Source organism: Galeopterus variegatus, unplaced genomic scaffold (genome assembly GCF_000696425.1).
Source record: "Galeopterus variegatus unplaced genomic scaffold, G_variegatus-3.0.2 Scaffold1562, whole genome shotgun sequence".
In the NCBI taxonomy this organism is placed as follows: domain Eukaryota; kingdom Metazoa; phylum Chordata; class Mammalia; order Dermoptera; family Cynocephalidae; genus Galeopterus; species Galeopterus variegatus.
Window position 1 is genome coordinate 345,480 of NW_007727673.1, and position 22,196 is coordinate 367,675.

Sequence of the window (22,196 nt, forward strand, 5' to 3'; positions counted from 1 at the left end):
TTTGAACAAATGATTTTTTTTTAACAGTTTACTTGCACTCTATTCCAAATAGGTGGCAGTCCATACGTCCCTCCAGTATAGAAATTCTGAGCAGGTGGCATTTGAATTGCGCCTTACAAGCCACTCCTCACCCCCACCCAGGAAGGGCGGCAGCTGGATTACACTCTGCTGGGCCACACTTGCATCCTGGGGCTTTGCAGCAGCTTATTGGCCAGGCAGCCTCCATTATGAGGTAGCTCTGGTTTCCTCCTTAGCAGAGAAAGCAGAGCACTGAGCCCGGCCCCACATCCAGGCACAGGACCTCCAGTCCAATGGTACCTTCTTCGGCCCAGTCTCACTGTTCACTTTGCCCTAGAGCAGTGAGGGCTGAATCGGCAGAGGCTGAAAGCCCAGGCAAATCCTGGCAGGTGGCTGAGCAATTGTGAGGGGCACTAAGGATCCTCCTGAGGGGAGACTCTCTTAAGTGCCCCCAGAGCCAGGTGAGGCACAATCCACATCAGTTTCCCCTGTCACTGGTGCTTCACTGATTCACACACTTCAGGCTTCAGCCAGTGGCAGGCATCCTCAGGAATTAGGAGCCAGTATCTCAGGATTGCAGTCTTGGTTTCTCTGGAGAAAAACCCATCGGAGGCTTTTTCAAAGCTGTTACAGGCCTTAACCCTGAGCTTCTGCCACCTACCCACCATGTTGAAGACGTCATTGCTTGGAAGGGACTACAGTGAGCTGAACGAGCTGAACTCCTCAGACAACAGGTCTAAGTCACCCTCAGAAAGTAGCAGTAACATTACTCCAGAGAATGTCCATCCTGCTGGGGAAGCCGAACTATCGTAAGTGATTGTGCCACCCTTCCAGACCTTAGGTCAAGTGCTGCTGTTTTTTGCAGCTCTGGACTACATCTTCCTGCTTCTCTCTTCTTAGCACTCTTGTCCCCATTGAACAGGAGATGCATGGATACAAGACAAAAATTTCAGAATCTACAATCCCTGTGGCTCTGGATATTTCCCAGTTTTTGCAAAGTACGCAGATAGAGCAGCTGTATTAGTTCTTTTCTGATGCTTACAATAGAATACCTGAAACTGGTTAATTTATAAAGAAATGCAATTTATTTCTTACAGTTTTGGAGGTTGAGAAGACAAAGACCAGGGAAGACATCTAGTGAGGGCCTTTTTCTTGGTGGTGACTCTCCACAGCAATGCAGGGTATTATATGGGGAATGGCTGAGCTAACCTACTCACTCACTGTCCTTATAAAGCCATCAGATCCATGCCTATTACCACCCATTAAACCATCAATGGATTAATCCATTCCCTAGGGTACAGTTTTCACAATCTAATTACCTTTTAAAGGCTCCACTTTTCAATGACCATAGTAGGATTTCCCACCTTCTTAACACTGTTAAAGTGGGGATTAAGTTTCCAATACACGAACCTTCAGGGACCCGTAGCAGCAGCCATTCGCAACATGAGCTTCTTAATTCCAGGAAAAATTTCCTATGTTATGCTAGCTCCCCTTCTTTTCTTCCCTTTCTTCTGCAGTTTCAGCCTGCTTTCCTTTTCTCTCACATCTATGCTTATTCTCCCTCTCTCTTTTCTGCTCTTTCTCTCTCCTTTCTACAGATCCATCCAGGGAACAAAAGGTCACCTGCTAGCCCCATGTCTAGAGACCTTTACTGCCCCAAACTCAACACATAGAACTTTTTCTCTAGGACTTTATTGCCAATCAGATTTTTATCTAGTAATCAGATCAGATAATAGTCATGGCATAAAGAGATCATAAATGACAATATCCAGTGTTGATAAGAGTGCCAGGAAATGCCCTCTCTCGTGTCCTTTTGGGAAGCATTTAACTGGTACCTTTCTAGATGGCAATGTTGCATGGAGAGCACCGTGAGGGCCAAACCAAAGGTGGCAGTGACAGTGATGATGATGATGATTATGATGCTCATGTCCATAAAGCATGTCACAATTTTAAGATTCATGTCATGATCTTTTTGATTCTTTCACCATCCCTGGACATAGGCAGGACAAGAATTATTCTGCCTTTTTTGGCAGATGAGAAAATAGAGGACCTAAGCAGCTAAGAGTCTTCCCAAAGTAGTAACCAAACGCAGCAGGTTAATGGCAGAGCTAGAACTCAGAATCCAGTGCTCCTACCTCTGGATTCAGTGCTCTCGCACTCTCTTTCCGTGTCAATTTCTTTTGGATTCTGTTCTCACAATCCCGTTCCAATTTACCCTACCAGTCCACATCAGGATTGAAGCTTCCTGGGCAGGAGCTGCCAGCATGGGTGTGAAGACCATTTAGCATCCTGGGACCTAGCACCCTGCCGGGCACATAGTAAGTACAGTCGTCCCTCGGTATCCTTGGGAGGTTGGTTCCAGGACCCCTTGTGGACACCAAAATCCTCAGATGCTCAAGTCCCTGACATAAAATGGTGTAGTATTCGTATATTATCTATGCACATCCTCCCACATACTTCAAATCATCTCTAGATTACTTATAATACCTAATACAATGCCAACACATCACTTCATTCACATGGATTCAACATATATTCAGTACCTGGCAAATTCAAGTTTTGCTTTTTAGAACTTTGTGGAATATTTTTTTTCATTTATTTTGATCTGTAGTTAGTTGAATCCACAGGTGCAGAACCTATAGACACAGAGGGCAGACGGCACTCTGTATGCATAGTAGCAATTGTTACTAAATTATGCAACTTTATTCAATGCATAATAGCATGGATGTACTATATACCAATTCATGGATATTTATTTATTTATTTATTATTTTATTTTATTTTATTTTATTTTTTTGTGTGTGTGTGTGACCGGTAAGGGGATCGTAACCCTTGGCTTGGTGTCGCCTGCACTGCGCTCAGCCAGTGAGCACACCAGCCATCCCTATATAGGATCTGAACCCGCGGTGAGAGAGCCACTGTGCTCCCAGTGCCACACTCTCCTGAGTGAGCCACAGGGTCGGCCCTGGATATTTATATATAGCAATTCATATTCACAATGAATATTGGTTGAGTTAATGAAGGAGTGAATAGAACCAGTAAATTCTCCATACCTTGTAGAAGATACTTTTTTCTAGTTAATGGTTTAATAAATGACCTGGTACCACTAAATACTCTGTAAATTGAGTCAATTATTACTATTTTGTTTCATTATCTATCTAAACGCTGGAAGTAGGTGTCAATAAATATTAGTTGAATGAATAAATCATGAAAGAAATCATTGGATTAATGAACCAATCAACCATTGAATTAATGAACCAACTGGTAGCAGGGAATTATCCAGAATGGTAGTAATTTTTATTTACTTTTTCTTTAGAGCCTAGTGTGTGTTCAATATTTGTTTAGTCAACTGAACTGGCACCAGCTCTGGATCTGATATTCCAGGACAGATCCCTGGAACAGAGAGTTGCCCCAGAGTCCACTTCATCTGGTTTTGTCCCTCTTCCCAACAGGTGCTTCTGGACATGCTGGAAGAAGGCTGAGCTCTGGGCCACCATTCCCTTCCCTTCCACTGACAGTACACTTTTGTCTCCCTACCACAGGATGATGCAAACTTTGATCCACTTGTTGAAATGCAACATCGGCACAGGGCTCCTGGGGCTTCCCCTGGCCATAAAAAATGCCGGCTTATTGGTAAGAGGCACCTACGAGATGGCAACTAGGCTGACCCATTTGGGGGAGGGGGTGATGGGTTCCTAAGGTCTTTGCACTGTTTGTCAAAAGGTGCCCTCTGCAACAGGAAATATGCCTGTCGGCATCAATCCACTGGAGCCAATCTGTAGCCAAACAGCATCCTGTGGGGGGGAATGGACCATTACTCTTAAAGACGTACCACACTCATACAGACTACACTTTACCACACTCCTCCCCACTCCCAAGGATTATGTTCCACTCATTTCACTCATTCACATTCACAGCCTGGTCACTGTAGGCATTTGAGTATGTGACTCCTATTGCAAACCATCTGATGGTATGTGAGAGAGTGGCTTGGACATGAGGGTGATCCCCACTCTCTGCCTGCACCCGCCTGCCTCTGTCTCTGCATATGCTGTTCTCCTTTCTGTCTTTTGAAATTTGCTTCCTCTCTAAAACTTTACTATTTCTTAGGAAAATTAATGCTGCCCACATTTGTGTTTTCCTACCACTTATATCTACCTCACCTGGAATTCCTAAAGTACTTACAAAGATAAGACAATACCCCACCAGACCCTCTAACCATGATTTATTTGAGAAATATTTATTGAGCATTCTTAAGCCCTGAGAGTAGGGAAGTAAACAGGACAGGAAAGTTTCCGCCACATGGAGACTGCATTCCAAGGGAGTCTACTGGTTCTCTTGATCCCACATTTATCTATTCATAGTAGATAATGTTCTCTTGGGGCACGTCTATAAAGGCATGAGTGTCAAGAACAAAGGAGGTGAGAGAGCCTTCCTGATCACTTCTGGATACTGACAAATAGGACACACTAGGGCAGTGATTATCTGGGGGATAATTTTGTGCCTTCCTTCTCTCAAAGACATTTACAATGTCTAGAGACATTTTCCATTGTCACAGCTTAGTGGGGGGTGCTTCTGATACTTGGTGGGTAGAGACCAGGGATGCTGCTAAACATCCTACAATGCGCAGGACAGCTCTTCACAACAAAGAATCATCTGCCCCAAAATGTCAATAGTGCCCCTGCTGATAAACTGTACTAGACAAAGAGAATTAAGTCCTAAGAGGAAGCTTGCTCTTCAAGTACCTCAGAGGAGGTGAGGGCTAAGGGTATAACGTGAACTGAATTTACCTCGAGGGACTCCAGGAGGGTAGAACTCAAGGCAAGTGAGAAAAGGCATGGGCTGTGTGGGGAGGTAGTGAGCTCTCTGTCACTATATGTATTCTAGCAAAGGTTGGGCAGCCACTCTGCAATGATGTTAAGAAGAGCATTCAAACCAGAGCATCTGGGGGCACAAGGACATTCAGGCAGGGTCCCTCATCCCAGAGACAGCTTTATTATGCTAGGACTCCAGCACACAGACCATGGGTGGGCCAGGGTGTGGGAGTGGTCAGGGTGCAGCTCACCGTCCTGCCTCTCCTTTCCCCGCCAGGTGGGTCCCATCAGCCTGCTGGCCATCGGGATCCTCACCGTGCACTGCATGGTCATCCTGTTGAACTGTGCTCATCACCTCAGTCAAAGGTGAGGGTACCTCTCCTCTCTCACCCCAGCACTGGGCCCATCTGAGGGTGTGTTGTGTTTCCTTTGACCACTGACCCACTTAACTCGACCACTTCTCCAGGCCACTGCCCCTGCCACTCTGGAGTCTACAGAGGCAGTGGAAGGGGTAAGAAAGAATCCTAACTGGGGACTCCAGGTGCAGACCCAACTCTGCTCTGGATGACTTTGTCAAGTTCCTATACCACTCTCAGCCTAAATCTCCTTACCTGGAAGCCTCAAAAGTGATGAAAAATGCAAAAGCGCCTACTGACTACCATGTACATGCAAGATACTTAGAGATGTCCTTCTCTTCCTTTTAGTCTCCCCACTCCAACCTCTCCCCACCCCAATACACACACCTTTTAGGGCAATTTAGTAAAAGTAAAAAACATAGTTATCCATGAAATGAATACTTTACAATGACTTCAGTCATTAACAAAGCATACATGAAATACTCAGCGATTGTGTGTTTGAAACTCTAACGCAAAAACTATTTCAGAAAGAAAAGAAAGATGCACTGAAAACAAATAATGCTGAGATGCACAGCGCTCAGCTGCTCCCAACGCATGCAAATCAAAATAGGTCCTTGGAGATGTAAAGAAAGACCTCATAAGTCAAAGTAGGGATATTAAATGAAATTCATAAAGCCCAACTATCTCAACCCAAATAGGTGTATCTGGAATATATATCAGTCACACCTAATTCACACAGCCCTTTCTGCTCACAAAGCACTTAAGAGCATTTACTCGATCAGTGGTTAAACTTATTGAGTAATTACATCATGCCAGGTTACCCTGCCGAGAGCTTTGCGAGCCTTCTTTACTACTTACAGCAAATCTCTATGGTAGGTGCTATTTTTATTCCCATTTTGCAGATAAGTAAACTAAGGCTTAAATGCCTTGCCCAAGGTCATGCAGCTAGGAAGTAGCAGAGCAGGTATTCAAAGACCTGTCTTACCTCACCCTTAACTGTTTTGCAAACCTTCTCTTCCCTCAAGCTGGCTTGGATCACTATATCACCAGGTAGGCTTCTGACATCTGGCCATTCTGACAGCCTTCCCCTGATTTTTTTCTGATGACTTCTCTTTCATTTTTCTCTAATGCAAAGGTTTCAGAATGTTGACCCAAGAGCTGACTATGGGCTTCAGATATGTTTTGGGTGACTTCCACAGTTTTTTGTTGTTGTTTTTTCCCAACATTTAAAAACCTGACATTTTTACATTTAAAAAAATAAAACTGCCTTCTTATCAGTTAGACAATGTGGCACTTCTGGGCCTTCATTCCTTTGTTGTTCTTCTGAACTGAGTCCTGATCAACCCCTTTTCTCTGACTTGCCACTGTCTACAGTAGGCCTTATCCTGTCATACCCAGCCCCTGCCACTCCCCCATTACTAATACCTGTCTGATCCCCATAGCTTCTGAATTTACAACCCTCAGACTAACATATTTGCCAGTCCCATGCACGTGACCTCATTTATAGTACAAATGCCAATCATAGTGAGCAATAATAAAAATAGAAGGATCGTGCCATATTCCCAACGCACCTCCATATCCATCTCTTGCTCTCTCCTCCCCAGAACCTAGACCGCATGTCAACAAAACTGAGACCCAGAAATCTAAAGAGACTTAAAAATAGAAGGATCGTGCCATATTCCCAACGCACCTCCATATCCATCTCTTGCTGTCTCCTCCCCAGAACCTAGACCGCATGTCAACAAAACTGAGACCCAGAAATCTAAAGAGACTTGGTCAAGATCACTGGCTATCAGAGGGGCATGTTGGGATTTAAACCTTGGTTTCCTAGCATGTCTGGGGCCATTTCTCTCTCCCAGATGCTCCCCTCAGTCCTACAATTAACACTGTGCATCTGGGATTTTGGCAACCTGCTGCTGCTCCCTCTTGATCCTGCAAAAGACGAGGACAGTCCTACAGCAGGGCCTGCCCCACTCTTAGAAAGGGATCCCTAGAAAAAGTACAAGGGAACAGGAATAGGCTGGAATGTGGGTGTTACATCCTATAGGGGTGCTAGGCAGTATCCTACAGATCACCATTGCATGGGATCTAGTCCAAGACAGGCCCTTGTCAATGGGAAGAAAGGAACGTAAATCCAGAAAAGACAAATCACCCCCTTAGCCACACCAGTACCGCTTCTCTCCCACCTTCTCCTCCCCCAACCATATCCCTTCTTTTCTGCTTTACAGACCTAAATCAATGCATAGCTACTGTTCATTCAAAAAGAACAAATTCAATGATATCCACTTAAACATTTGTGCTTTAAAGGACAACTGCAAAAAAAGAAAAAAAAAAAAAGCAAACTCCTGAAAGTTTTTAAAGCATACAGTATACCATTGCTAGAAAATTAACAGAACATGTGATGCTAACACACAAATATACTTGTATAATAATTGCTCACTTCAGGAGTAAATAGTACCTTTAAGAAAAGTATTTTAAGTTACAAATCGTTTGTCCTTTCCCCTTAGACTGCAAAAGACTTTTGTGAACTATGGAGAGGCCACGATGTACAGCCTTGAAACCTGCCCGAACACCTGGCTGAGGACACATTCCGTGTGGGGAAGGTAGTAGCCACAGACGTAGTGGTACAGTAACAACAACAATAATCCTCACCTGTTCTTCCTTTATTTCTAGTTACACACATTTTAAATGAACATGTTTTTATTGTAAAGTGTCAAACAATATAGAGAATTCCCCCAATAGTCCCATCACCCACTTTACTCTACCTGAGATAATCATTGATACCTAATTAATAAATATTCCTCTAGATTTTTTTTCTCTCTACAGGTGCATCAGTATGTGTGTGAATAGCAATATCTAATTTGTCTTATATTTTCTTGTACATTACTTAGAATAATTTTTGGATATTTGCTTTTTATCTAACAATATGTCTAGTTTTTCTTCACCTTGGTGCATATAGATCTACCTCATTTTTTTAAAAACTCACGAGGTTCCCCAGTGTGGATGTATATCACAGTTTTATTGGACCATTCCCCTAATAGTGAACATTTAGGTTGTTCTCTTGCTTGATAAAAAGTTAATGGTATACAAAGTGGTTTTCTATGTCTTAGCTCCTCTGATCATCTCAACAACCTTGTGAGGCAGGCAGGGTGGGTTTTTATTGTCCTGGAAGTATGAGGTGATCAAGGCTCATAAAGATAAAATAATATATCCAAAGCATAGACATCACATGTCTCTCACTGCAGCCTCCCCAGCAAAGTCCCTCGGGAGGTAGTGAGTCAATATTGTGACTGCTGAGATGCCTTCTGCCACTCTTTTTTGGGAATTCTCAGTAGGTCATTGATCTCCTGATCAGGAGTCACTCCAGTTATCAGGAAGGTGAGATCACGTGGCAGTAATAATGGATGCCTTACGATTGTGCATCCATTCTCTCCAAGGCTTATCAATTTTTGATGACACCCTGAGTAAATATTTAGGGCAAGAAGGGCCCTTACATATCACCATATTCACGCCTGTTCAAATAAAGAGAATGAAGCTCAGAGAGGGCAATAAAGTTGCTCAGGATCACACAGGAGTTTAGTGGCAGAGCAAGAACTGGAACTCAGAACATCTAGCTCCCATCCGCTACACTGTACCATTTCTCAGGAGGACCAGTGACTGAAAAAGAGTTGGAAACATTTAGAAAAATATTTTATTTAAGCCAATGATTTGTAACTTGTAGTGCACTGAGATACCTGGGGAGCTTTATTAAAAACCACCCATTCATCAAGCGTTGGGATCCCCATACCGGCTAGCCACCAAAAACAACAACAATAAAAACTGCCCATTTCATGTAGGCAACAGTCATTAATGGAGGCTCAAGCCATTAGGTGAAAGGTGATTGGGAAACTTTTCAAAGGAAGTTTGATGCCACCTGACCCCATGTACTAATCTTAGCATCTTAGCACTGCATGTTTAGACATTGGACAGCCATATATGGTGTGTCTCATGTTAATAACTTTAGATAAATTAAATTTAACAGAGTTTAATTTGAACAAAGAACAATTCATCAATCAGGCAGCCCCCAGAATCAGAACAGATTCTGAACACTCCACCATTGCCACGTAAAATTTATAGACAGAAAAGGGAAGTCAGATACAGAAAACAAGTGAGGTACAGAACAGTCGGATGCCTGTGATGGGCTGAGACTCTGCTACTTGTTACAGGAGTAGGTTGCCGTCTGCCAGCACATCAAGTTAGGTTACAAGAGTAGGTTAGTCTGTTTACACATCAATTTGGGTTACAGTTCACTATGTCTGAAGAACGCTTTAGGCCAAACTTAACTTAATTCTCACAATGGGATACAGTAGGGAGTACAGAGCACTGCCTCTGAAATATTCTTGCCAGAAAAATTGATGAGGAATCTCCATTTGATTAAACCACTAGATCTAATGTCACTTTACAGGAAACACAAGGGATAGAGGAACAAGATCAATGATGTCACGAGGAAGTCATCAGCCAGACCCAGAAAATACGATATACTACAAGACAAATGATCTGGTATCCTCAAGAACAAACAAAAAATAAAAAAACTTGCAAGAGAAAACAACAGGGCAAAGGGAATACAGCACTTTAAAAAACTTGAGACTTGATTAAAAAATGCAATGTGTAAACTTGTTTGGAAATCAACATAAGATAGATATTTTTGAGATAATCAGAGGAATCTGAATATGGACTAAATATTAGATGATATGAAGAAATTATTGTTAATTTTGTAAGTGATGATAATGATATGATGGTTATGCTTTTTAAACCCTTCTCTATTAGAGCTGCATACTGAATTATTTACAGGTAAAATGACTTGAGGTCTCTGGTTTGCTACAAATACTTTGACAAATTAGGTATGTGTGTGGTGGGGATGAAGGAATAGAAGAGGATTGTCAAAAATTAATACTTGTTGAAGCCTCATGGTACATGAAGATTTATTAAATTGCTCTCATTGCTTTTGTATATGTTTGAAAATCTCCATAATAAAGAAAATATATAATTCTTAAGGCAAAAATTAATACTTGTTGAAGCCTCATGGTACATGAAGATTTATTAAATTACTCTCATTGCTTTTGTATATGTTTGAAAATCTCCATAATAAAGAAAATATATAATTCTTAAGTCTCACATGACAACACAAAGATTCTAACACAACAGGCTGATTGGAGAGCCAGGAATCTATATTTTTAACATGTGCCTCAACCAACAAATTGGTTGCTGCTAAACCCAGTTTTGAAGAACACTTATATAAACATTAGAATCTAAGTAGAGGAATATATTTTTGTTCCTTTAAAAAAATGCATCTCCAAATTTGGGTCAATTTAAGAATCCAAAAAAATCATGACAATAATAGAGTATAATATTTTAAATTAAAAAATAGTTTGACTCTATTGTGATACAAAAAAAAAGAGGAGGGAAGAATATATCTCTCTTAAATGCCAGCTAATAAATTCAGAAGAAATGATAGATAGAATTAGAAAACCACCACCTTGCAAGGACTGATGAAATAATTGATTCAGGCAAGAATCATTAATAAATGTTAAAACCATTGGTGTAAGGGGAATAGGATATTTATGCCATCTCAACATTCTACCCCCCAGATTACAAAGGGAAAACATACATTTACAATGGAGAGATCACAGTCGTCAACACACTAGAACAACAGGCCGCCCTGTGCCTTCCAATGTGATGAAATAAAGGCACAAAATATCACCTCCGTAGTATTCTTGCCAAACGTGCTGACTTGAGTCTAACCATGAGGAAGCAGTCACACAAGTCCACAATGTGGGGCACTCTATAACACAATTGACCTGGACTCTCTGGAAAAAGCCAACAACATGAAAAATAAAAAAAGGTGGATATATATAGGGTAGTTCTATGTGAACAAAAGACAGAAGAAACAGAGCCAAATGCAACATACAAGTCATGATTAAATCCTGAATCAAAAAATTCAAAATTATTAGCTACAAAACATATTTTGGAGAGAATTGAAGTATTTAAAATATGGACTATATGAGAGTACTTTAAAAAGTTCATGGAAAGGGCCGGCCCGGTGGCGCACTTGGTAGAGTGCAGCGCGGCGGCGCTCCCGCCAAGGGTTCGGATCCCATATAGAGACCGTCCGCTCACTGGCTGAGCGTGGTGCGGGTGCGACACCGAGGGTTGCAATCCCGTTGCCGGTTGCGGTACGGGCGTGACACCGAGGGTTGCAATCCCATTACCAGTCACGAAAAAAAAGATAAAAAGGAAAAAAAAAAAAAAAGTTCATGGAAAAATAGAATTAAAAGATAATCTTTTAATAAATTTTCCATGAAATTTTGGAAGACTACTGGTTAATTTGGGGATATTGAAGTTGATTTTCCGTCTATCATAGTCTTAAGAGAGGTATGCTGAGGTATCTGGAGTTAAAGTATTATGATATTTGCAATTGACTTTCAAATGATTCCAGGAAAAAATGCGTGTGTGTGTATGCATGGATGAATACATACATACATACGCACATACATAATGTTATCTGGGGTAAAAAAAAATTAACAATATATTTAGTTAAAGTGATATGGATGTTAATTATACTATTCTTTCAACTTTTTCTGTGGGCTTGGAAATTTTCAAAAAATAAGAAAAATGTGGGGGAAATTTTTTTAAATCAGTGTTGACAGAAATAATTGTTTCAAAAAATAAGCGCATTCTTACAAAATGATTTTAATGTTAGTTTTCTGCCTCTGTCTACTTCTTTTTTTTCTTCCCAGGTACATAGTCAGTTTCCTATTAATCATCACCCAGCTGGGCTTCTGCAGTGTTTATTTCATGTTTATGGCAGACAATTTACAACAGGTAAAGAGGCCCCTTCTGGGCAGAGTGAGAAACGCAGACCTCCTGATGCTAGGGCTACATTAGCAAAAGTATAGTGTTCAAGTCATGGGAGGAGACGGCTTTATTTCTACTCCCTTGATCAGACCACACTTGGGAGTTCTCTCCATCCTGGGAACCACAAGTTAAAGGATCATAGAGAAGCCAAAGCAACTTCTGAAAACTGTAACCAAGACAAACAGAAAGGGTTGTAATCATGTCCAATCAGAAATAATTGAGAATTTTTAGCCTGGAAAGCATTGGTGAAATTTACTTTACGTATCTCAAGGTTGTCATGTAGAAAATGCCTAACTAAATACAGCCATCCTGCAGTATCTGTGGGGATTGGTTCCAGGATCCCTGTGAATGCCAAAATCCAGGAAGCTCAAGTCCCTGATACACAGTGGCATAGTATTTGCAGGTAACCCATGCACATCCTCCTGTATACTTTCAGTTGTCTCTAGATTACTTCTAATACCTAGCACAACATAAATGCTATGTAAATAGTTGTTATACTGAATTGCTTAGAGAATAACAACAAGATCAAAGTCTGTACATGTTCAGTAGAGATGCAATTTTTTTCTAATATTTTCATTCCAAGGTTGGTTGAATCCGAGGTGCAGAATCTGCAGATTCAAAAGGGGCCAACTATGTAAGGCAAACAAGCTGCAGCCTTTCTATTGCTGCATTGCTAATAAACAACACACATCAATCATAGCGTTCTTTCTTGGCTTTGTGGAATAGAGGGAGCATACTTGTTTTCCTGCACCCAAACATCCAGAAAGAACTATGGCAAGTATTGTAGATGGATTATTCAAACAGATGGGTTTTGCCCAGTATGCAGAGCTTTCCAACATTTAGGGCTACCTAAAGTTGAAGAGGATATTCTTATGCAATGAATTCCCTTTCTCTGGATGTACAAAAGAAAGCAACCCATTTAATGAGGGAAGAAGAGGTTAGGCTAGATGAAAAAAGGTCCCTTCGGCAGTGAGATTTAATGATTCTAAGGGTTTCTGGTTGTCACAATCATGGGCACTACAGTTAAGGTTGCCAGATTTGGCAAAGAAAAATTTATGACACCCAGTTAAATTGTAATTTTAGATAAATAGTGAATAATATTCTTTTTAACTATGAATATGCTCTATGCAGTATTTGGGACATATTTATACAGCAAAGTTATCTATTAATGATCTGAAATTCAAATTTAGCTGGGTATCCTGTGTTTTATCAGGAACCCTAACTACACTGCCTTTCACTATGCTATCAGATAGTGGAAGAAGCCCATGTGACCTCCAGCACGTGCCAATCCAGGAAGATCCTGGTGCTGACCCCTAACCTGGACATTCGTTTCTACATGCTGACAATCCTGCCCTTCCTGATACTGTTGGTGTTTATCCAGAACCTCAAGGTGCTGTCCTTCTTCTCAACATTGGCCAACATCACCACCCTGGGGAGCACGGTTCTGATCTTTCACTATATCTTGCAGGTCTGTGCCTGAAACCACAGCAGAAGGGGGTAGGGTCCAGGGCCTCTGAGACACCCAGAGAGGGTTATTATCACGATGGGCAGGTGAAGGTGAGGAAAGTGATCCCCAGCTCTGAGCAGCCGATGCCAAGGTGACATCTAGGAGCACTACTATTTTTGAAGTACTACCTTTTCCTCCAGTTTACAGACAAGGAAATTGATAAACAGAACGTAATTTTTCCGATTCCATTATTATAATTTCATTTCTTTGAGTCTGAAATTCTTTGGAGTTGTATTAGTTTCCTATCACTGCTTTAACAAATTACCACAAATCTAGTAGCTTCAAACAACACAAATTTATTTTACAGTTCTGGAGGTCTGACTGGACTAAAATCAAGGTGTCAGCAGGGCTGCATTCTTTTCTGGAGGCTTTAGGGGAGAATCTATTTTCTTGCTTTTTCCAGCTTCTAGAGGCTGCTGGCATTCCTTGGCCCATTGCCCCTTCCATCTTCAAAACCAGCAACATCAGGCCGTGTCTTTCTCATGCTGCCATCCCTCTGGTCTTCTCTTCTGATTCCCTCTTCCACTTTTAAGGACCCTTGTCCCACCCAGATAATCCAGGATAACCTCCTTATTTTAAGGTCAGCTGATTAGCAACCTTAATTCCATTTGAAAACTTAATTCTCCCTTGCCATGTAACATAACATATTCACAGGTTCTGGAGTTTAGGATGTGACATCTCTACCCACCACAGAAATCTATTAAAATCAACATTCCCCCTAGATTCATGAGAGCTGCTGTACCAGCTAGTAGAGCGCACAGCCCTGAGAGAACTGATGCGAAAGAGGCATTAGAGGACTGGGAAACAGGAAAGCTCAATTCTTATCTGGGCTGTGCCACTAACTTGCAGAGTGGCCTTGGGCAATTCCCTTCTCCTCCCTGTGTCCCACTTTCTCCGCATGTAAAGATGTGGAAACAACCCAAGTGTCCATCAACTGATGAATGAACAAACAAAATGTAGTACATAAGTACAATGGAATATTACTGAGCCTTAAAAGGGAATGATATCCTGATACATGCTACAACGTGGATGAACCTTGAAAACATTAAGCCTAGTGAAGTAAGACACAAAAGGACAAATATTATATGATTTCACTTCTGTGAGGTACCTAGAATAGTTACATTCATAGTGACAGAAGGCAGAGTAGGGATTACCAGGAGGCTAGATAATGGGGAGTTATTATTTAATAGATACAGAGTTTCAGTTTGGGATGATGAAAAAGGTCGCAAGATGGGCAGTGGTGACTTAACAATGTGCATGCACTTAATGCCACTGAAGTGTACATTAAAAATGGTTAAAACGGTAAATTCAATGTTATATGTGTTTGATCACAAAATAAATAAGTTTTTTAAAAGATGAGAAGGCTGACTGAGCTCTAGATATTTTACAGGTTCTCTTAGCACTGTCCCCATTAAAGTCAGGTATAACCCAGTTTTCTACCAGGCAAAGACTTGGGATGGCTTTTCCACCACGGCAAAGCCAAACCCTTCTTTTACTTTCTTTCAGGGAATCCCGTTTCCCAGCAACCTACCCTTGATGGCAAACTGGAAGACCTTCTTGCTGTTCTTTGGTACGGCCATCTTCACATTCGAAGGCATCGGTATGGTAAGATTGACGAGGTTTGAGTGAATGGGCCCTAGTGCCAGTCGCAGTTCCAGATGTCTAAATAAATACTATTTATCAAAAGCACAGAGTATGATCTTCTCCTGATGAGAAGTCAGCTCCCACATGCAGAGTGTCTACTGCTCCACACACCACACTGAGCCTTGAAGACTGAGAGAGAATTTACTAATCAGCCAAGATGGAGTAGGTCATTCCTGGCAATAGAAAATATGACAGAAAACGTAGCCTTGTGGGAAGGTCCCTTCTTGAGTCTGGGCCCAGTGGAGAAGGGCGTCTGTGCTTGTGGAAAAACCTTGCTCTTTCACAATGTGCCACATCTCTTTTTACCTTTTCTCCCCAAAACCCTTTTCACCTCCAGGTTCTGCCTCTCAAAAACCAGATGAAGAATCCACAGCACTTTACCTCTGTTCTGTACTTGGGGATGTCCCTTGTCATCATCCTCTATATCTGCTTGGGGACACTGGGCTACATGAAGTTTGGGTCAGACACCCAGGTCAGCATCACCCTCAACTTGCCCAATTGCTGGTATGTCCATGTCTGCCGCAGCTGGGGGTAGGGAGAGGATGGGATCTGAACCTAAGCAGCACATTCTCTTGGGTCATCATTAGCATCAAAATAGTAACTATTCCTATTAGTATAGGTTATAATAATGGGTTCATTTGTTAATCCAGGCACTGTGCATTTTCATCTCATTTAATTCTTACAAAAGCCCTGTGAGTTAGGATTATTATTGTCAACTCCACTTAATAGATGAGGAAGTTGATATATGGAGAGTCTGTAACTTCTCAGTTCACATTGTGAGAAGCTGAAACTTGAATCCAATCTAACTCTAAAGTGTAAAGGCCCTAAAACAGGAATGATCTGGAAACAGAAACAGCACCAGCAAAAAGTATAACTCCAAAGTAATGACTGGAGTCCCACAGATGGACGGCTACTCAGGCCCCCAATTCCAGAAATGGACCTAGGCTGCCATTTCTGTGTCCCAGTTGGTACTTGGTCTGGAGTTCTTGTATTTAATCATTCATTCATTCATTCATGCATTCACCCAGGAAATGTTTTGGGGGCTGGCACATAGTAAACACTCATCAAGTGCTAGCTATTATTATTATGGTAGTATTGCATACATAGTGACTAAGCAGTCAGTATAGCCAAGTGTTTAAGAGCATACGTTCTAAAACTAACTAATGGGACTTGCATCCTGGTTCTTATGTGACCTGGAAGTATTTGGTGAAGGGCACAGCTGACTGCCACACCACCTCATGGAGAGATTGTAAGGATTAACTGGTTTAGTATGCAGAAAATGCTTAGAACGGTGCTCAGCACACATGAAGTACCCATCCAGTGTTCGCTGTTATCACTGCTATGCATCCCCACAGCCTTGGCCTTTCCGAGGTGAGTGGGAAGCTGGAGCATCCATCTCCCACAAAGCCAGAGCTGTAAAGTGAGGGAAATGTCACCAGCGCCACCCACCTCGCTGTGTTATGGTGGTGACTAGATAATACATGTGGAATTTCTTCGCAGCTTTATTTTTCACAAGTAAGATATCATCCTAATATGGTTTTTGTATCTTGGGCCATTTGAGCTGCCATTAGCGACCTTGGGTAGGGTGCTTTCCTTCCGGGGACCTCAGCTGAAAAATGTGGGCATTGGGCTCCCTGAGGACTTCACACCTGCTGATGTGAACCTGGCTGGTCATCACTTTCTCCAGGGAAGCCTTAAATATCCTTTCCCAATAAGAAAAAGACCAACAACCTAAGAAAAAATGGGCAAAGGGCATAAACAAACTGCTCACAGGCAAATGCTTAAAATGGCCACTTGATTTTTAGAAAGATAATAGAAATGCCAGTTTTTAAAAATACAATGCTAAAGACCAACATGTATTCACACACCATTTTGGCAAGGATGTGACGATACATTAGGACAAGAAATGGGCAATATAGCTATCAAAATTTTAAATCACATGTGCTTTTACCCAGCATTTTTACTTCTGGACTTGTGTATTATATGTCCATAGATATATGAATAAAGGTATGCTTTGCAGCATTGTTTGGCAAAAGACTGGGAATAACCTAAATATCTGTTAAGTGGTGACTGATTTTAAAAATTATAGTACATCCATGCAATTGGAATATCAAGTAGCTATTAAATAGAAGAGCCATGTCCACATGTACTGATAGGGAACAATCTCCAAGAAATATTTAATGAAAAACTAAAGGAGCTCAATAGAGTGTAGAGGAATGCCGCCGTGCACGTTTGGATGCCGTGCATGTGCGTGCATGTGTGTGCCTACTTTCACCCAGATTATTTCTGGAAGGGCCACAGGAAAACTGTAAGAGTGGTTGCCTATGGAAAGGAGAACTGGAGGCTGAATTAAGGGTGGGAGGGATACTTTTCACTGAATGACTTTTGTACTGTGAATTTTACTCTATGCAGATATTACCTTTTAAAAAAATTAAAAGAGAAAAAAGGCATAGATTCCTCAGCTGCTGACCTATTGACTCAGAATCTCCAGGAATGCGCATTTTTAATAAGCTTCTCAGGCAGCCCTGATGGCCAGCCTGGCCTGAGTCATTGGACATTAGCCAGTTCTATAACTCAATGACAAGTGCCAGCTTCTGAGCAATAAGTGTGTCCTGAGTGGCCTTCCCAGGAGCCACGTCACATTTCACATCCTATTGATCTGTCTGCAGGTTGTACCAGTCAGTCAAGCTGATGTACTCTATTGGTATCTTCTTCACCTACGCTCTCCAGTTCCATGTCCCAGCTGAGATCATCATTCCATTTGCCATCTCCCAGGTGTCAGAGAACTGGGCGCTGTCTGTAGACCTGTCTGTCCGCACAGGCTTGGTCTGTCTCACCTGTGAGTAGGATAAAAGGGCACTCCTGTCCAAGGCTGTGGCTAGGAACCACGGTGCCTTCCCCACCATCACTGGCTCTGCCATTTGCCTTCTTTATGACCTAGGGCAAGATACTTCATCTCCCTGGACCTCAACTTTCCACCTACGTTCTTGGCTTAACAGAACTACAACATAGTAGATATTACAGTAATCTGTACACATAGAAAGTACACACTGGATGGCTTATGGGAGAAAGAATTATGATTCATTCAATCACACTCCTATGTGCCAGGCACTGTACTGACATTATCTAATTATCTAATACTCATGGCAGCTTAGCAACGTAATATAGAAAACTGTGGCCCAGAGAAATTAAGTAACATGCCAAATCATACAGTGCTAGATGACAGAGCCAGGATTTGAACAAAGATTGTGTAGCATCAAAGCCTACATCTTCCATTGAGCTATATTCTGACCTGTCATAAATTACAGTCAAATCCCCTATCACGAAGTGGTATTTAACTGTAGGGGAAAACCCCAAGGGGTTGATTTGTTAATGTCTTGGAGATAGTTTCTTGGGTGTGTCCTTTTCTTCCTTCCTTCCCTCCCTTCCATGCACTCATTCATTCAGTGTAATGTTAGGGCTGTTGTTAAGTGTTTGAGAAACGTCATAAACAGGGCTGGGGAATTCTTTCTCTGGAGCATGTTCAGAGAAAGAGTTTCAGAAAAGGTGCCCCAGGAGGAGTGAGCAAAAGAATTAGGGATGTTTTGCCTGGAGATGCAAAGGCTCAGGGAATTTCTATATCTGTCCTTGAACACCTGTGGGATTATTGTACAGAGAACCAATTTAGTCTTAAGGGCTCCAGGAGTCAGAGTTTAAAATTGAGGGAATCAAATCTCAGTACAGAATCAGGAGGAATTGTGGAACTCTTGGAGCTGTCCAGCAGCAGAACATGCTATCAAATAAAAAGCTTTAATAGCTGGAGTTCTAGAAGCAGAAACAGCACTCCTGCTTGAGTTAAGGTATTACAGACAGTTCTCAGTCTATACCAAGACTTCAAGAACCTGTTTTGAGGTTGTTCCTGATAGGAAGGGTGTAAGATGAAGAGAAAGATGGTGTAGTTCAGGATAATCAGTACAGGGGAGAGTGTGGCTAGAAACGTGCCCTGCTTCTGGTATACAATGAATGACCACTTCCTCCTCCTTTTTTTCATCAATTCTGTTATCCTTCATTCAACAACCATTTTTCAAGCACCTATTACATGCCTGACACTGTGCTAGGCACTAGGGATACAATAATGGACAATGAAGAAGACATGGCTCCTCTCCTCACAGGGCTTACAGTTGAGTGGCAAATACATGCAAGGAAATAGTTACAGCACATTGTGATGAATGTTAAGATAGTACATAATGATGTACCAGATGATGGTTGCAATTGTCAGTAGAGGACACCCTCTACACATAAAAGGGTCCTATAACTCAGGCTGGGCCAGGCCAGGGAGTTCTCTCCTGTGGAGTGATATATTAGTTAAGAACTAAAAGATAAGTGGGAGCTAGGTGGAGGAGAGAAGAATGTTCCACGTGCAGAGAGCCAGCTGTGCACAGACCCGGGGCAAGTATTTGCCTATGGCCCCTTTGGAGAAAGAAAAGCAATGGGGAGTGATGAGAGATGAGGTCAGAGCATATGGCAGGGCCCAGGTCTTAAGGGGTCTTGTGCTAAGGAGTTGGGCAATGTGGAGCAATGAAAGGGCTCTGAGTAGCAGGTTGGCATCACCAGAACTGAGCCTCTTAGAGCACTCCTCTGTCCTCCTTGCATTATAGCTTTCCTTGAACATATCTTCTCTGTCCCCTCAGTGTGAGCTCTCTTGCAGAACAGATGCTGATTTTTCTCTGTACTTCCTCTGGTAAGCAGCTTATTAAAATCTGATGATGGAAAGCTATGGACAGGGACCATGTCATCAGAAGGGTGATGGACTCCCAAGCGTGAGAGTCTATGAGTCTTTCTCATGCTCTGATTGGACATGTTGGAGCAATTTCAGAAAGACGTGATGTTTCCCTAAAGATCCAAAATCCAAACTTGTATGGATGCTTCCTAGAACATGTTTTCTCTAATTTGTTGATAGAAAAATCATATGGTTGTATAAATCATATATTTACTCATTCAAACATTATCAAAATTGGACTCCCTTGGAAAATTCATGATATGTGTTCATTGTATGTATAAGAGATGGAGATTTAAGAGTGTTTATAGAAGAGAAGGGCAGCCTAATGCTGTCTTCATGTTTTATGTCCTGCTTAATTACCAGAATCCTCTTACAAATAAGAAAATAAGTGGTTGAGATTTGGACCCCAATGGAACACTCTTGTTTTTTATCCATCCTTGCTTCTAGACAGAGTCTATATTATGTAGATGGGAAAAAGTTTGATTCAGTGTCTGGGTAAGAGTCGAGCATTTATTGAGCACCTACTGTGTGCCAAGTTCTTTTATGTACATGAGAGGCAGCATAGTAGAAAGAACCTGAGATCAGGCATCCCAGTGAATTCTCATCTCAGCTCTGCGTAATGTTGAGCAAGTCCTGTTTCCTTGAGGGCTCTAAATTTCCCCATTTCTACAATGAGGAGCTTACAACAGATAAGTGGTAGAGGAACCTTGTCAATAAATATTATCTGTGGAAAATCCAATAGATTAAATATAAAAGGAGAGTATTTGTATTGGCGGTTAAAACAGGAGTGGGAGTCTGGAGCCGTGGTGCCTGACCTATTGCTCGATCCTGCAGTAGACTCCTTCTCACCTCTCCAAAGCAGTCTCTGAGACATCTGTGGAATTCCAGTCCTCCAAAGCAATAATTTCTGAGCTCCCTTCTTGCAGGGACATTCAGCAGTTCTAAATTTCTCCTCTTGCTGCAGGTGTCTCAGCCATCCTCATCCCCCGCCTAGACTTGGTCATCTCCCTGGTGGGCTCCGTGAGCAGCAGTGCCCTGGCCCTCATCATCCCACCCTTACTGGAAATTATCACCTTTTACTCTGAGGACATGGACTGTGTCACCATTGCAAAAGACATCGTGATTAGCATCCTGGGCCTTTTGGGGTGTATATTTGGGACATACCAAGCCCTCTATGAGTTGACCCAACCTATCAACCATTCTATGGCCAACTCCACAGGTGTCTATGCATAATTATCTATTTTTATTCTAGTAGCTCTCCCTTCTTCCCGTTCCCTGTTTAACTTCCATGTGGATGTTATATACCTTCATCGAACGCCAACATCTCTATATCAATTAGTGGCTTTTTTATCTTTCCAAGAGAAATGCTGATGACACAAGTTAATACTGTTCACTCTCAAGCTGCACTGTTTTGGGTTTTGGATTTCTTTGGCAGTCTTTTGTAACTCTGAACCAAAATCATATTCAACCATTTGTATTATCAGCCTCATTTAATGAAAAAGGGGTGGCATTTGCCCCAATATCCCTGGAAACAGCAGCCAACCAAATGCAAAAGAAATTGTTTTCTCTATACTGAAGTAGTTGTCCTTAAAGCATCACATTTAGAAAAGAGTATATTGGGGGAAGGGAGTTTTCTATTTAGATATTCTAAGTGGAAGAGTCACAGACAGAACAAAATGGAATTTAGCAGTAACTTTGTCCAAACACTGGCTCTGCCACTGATTTACTATGGGACACTGGGCAAGTTTCTCCCTCTTTCTCAGTCTTAGTATTCCTGCCTATAAATAAAGGGTTGGACTAACTGATTATGAAGGGCTCTGTCAACTCCAACATTCTGAAAGTGAAAAAAAGAAATTATCCTCCAGTCACAAGGATTAACCATGCTAGTATTGGTAAGGATGTGGAGTAACTGAAACTCCATATGATGCTATTGTGAATGGAAAATGGTGAAACCACTTTGATAAACAGTTTGTAGTTTCTTTACAAGCTAAACATATACCTACCATATCATCCAATTATTCCACTCCAAGACATTTACCTTAAAAAAAAAAGGAAACATATACTCATAAAAAGACTTGTACACAAATGTTCACAGTAACTTTATTTGTAATAGCAAAACAGTGGGAAACAATCTAAATGTGTGCCAACAATCAAATTGTGATACATTCATACAATGGAATGCTACTCAGCAATGAACAGAAACAAAC

At 41.6% G+C, this 22,196-nt stretch overlaps 1 protein-coding gene across 1 annotated transcript; it reads left to right on the forward strand.

Moving 5' to 3' along the window:
* Positions 1 to 272: 272 nt before the first annotated feature.
* Positions 273 to 21,858, forward strand: SLC36A3 (solute carrier family 36, member 3). Its single transcript, XM_008577682.1, has 10 exons — positions 273 to 827; positions 3,561 to 3,651; positions 5,107 to 5,195; positions 7,693 to 7,788; positions 11,962 to 12,046; positions 13,329 to 13,547; positions 15,093 to 15,191; positions 15,568 to 15,734; positions 17,900 to 18,069; positions 20,954 to 21,858. Exons 1-10 carry the CDS (start codon positions 685 to 687, stop codon positions 21,220 to 21,222), a joined length of 1,428 nt encoding a protein of 475 aa, XP_008575904.1. The 5' UTR covers positions 273 to 684; the 3' UTR covers positions 21,223 to 21,858.
* Positions 21,859 to 22,196: the final 338 nt, after the last annotated feature.

What these genes read in the sequence shown, in the direction of transcription:
- SLC36A3 (XM_008577682.1), top strand. Translation starts at nt 685, where the DNA reads ATGTTGAAGACGTCATTGCTTGGAAGGGACTACAGTGAGCTGAACGAG. An exon ending in CATTCGAAGGCATCGGTATG is followed by an intron (nt 15,192 to 15,567) that starts GTAAGATTGACG and finishes TTTCACCTCCAG; the next exon opens with GTTCTGCCTCTCAAAAACCA. An exon ending in AGGCTTGGTCTGTCTCACCT is followed by an intron (nt 18,070 to 20,953) that starts GTGAGTAGGATA and finishes CTCTTGCTGCAG; the next exon opens with GTGTCTCAGCCATCCTCATC.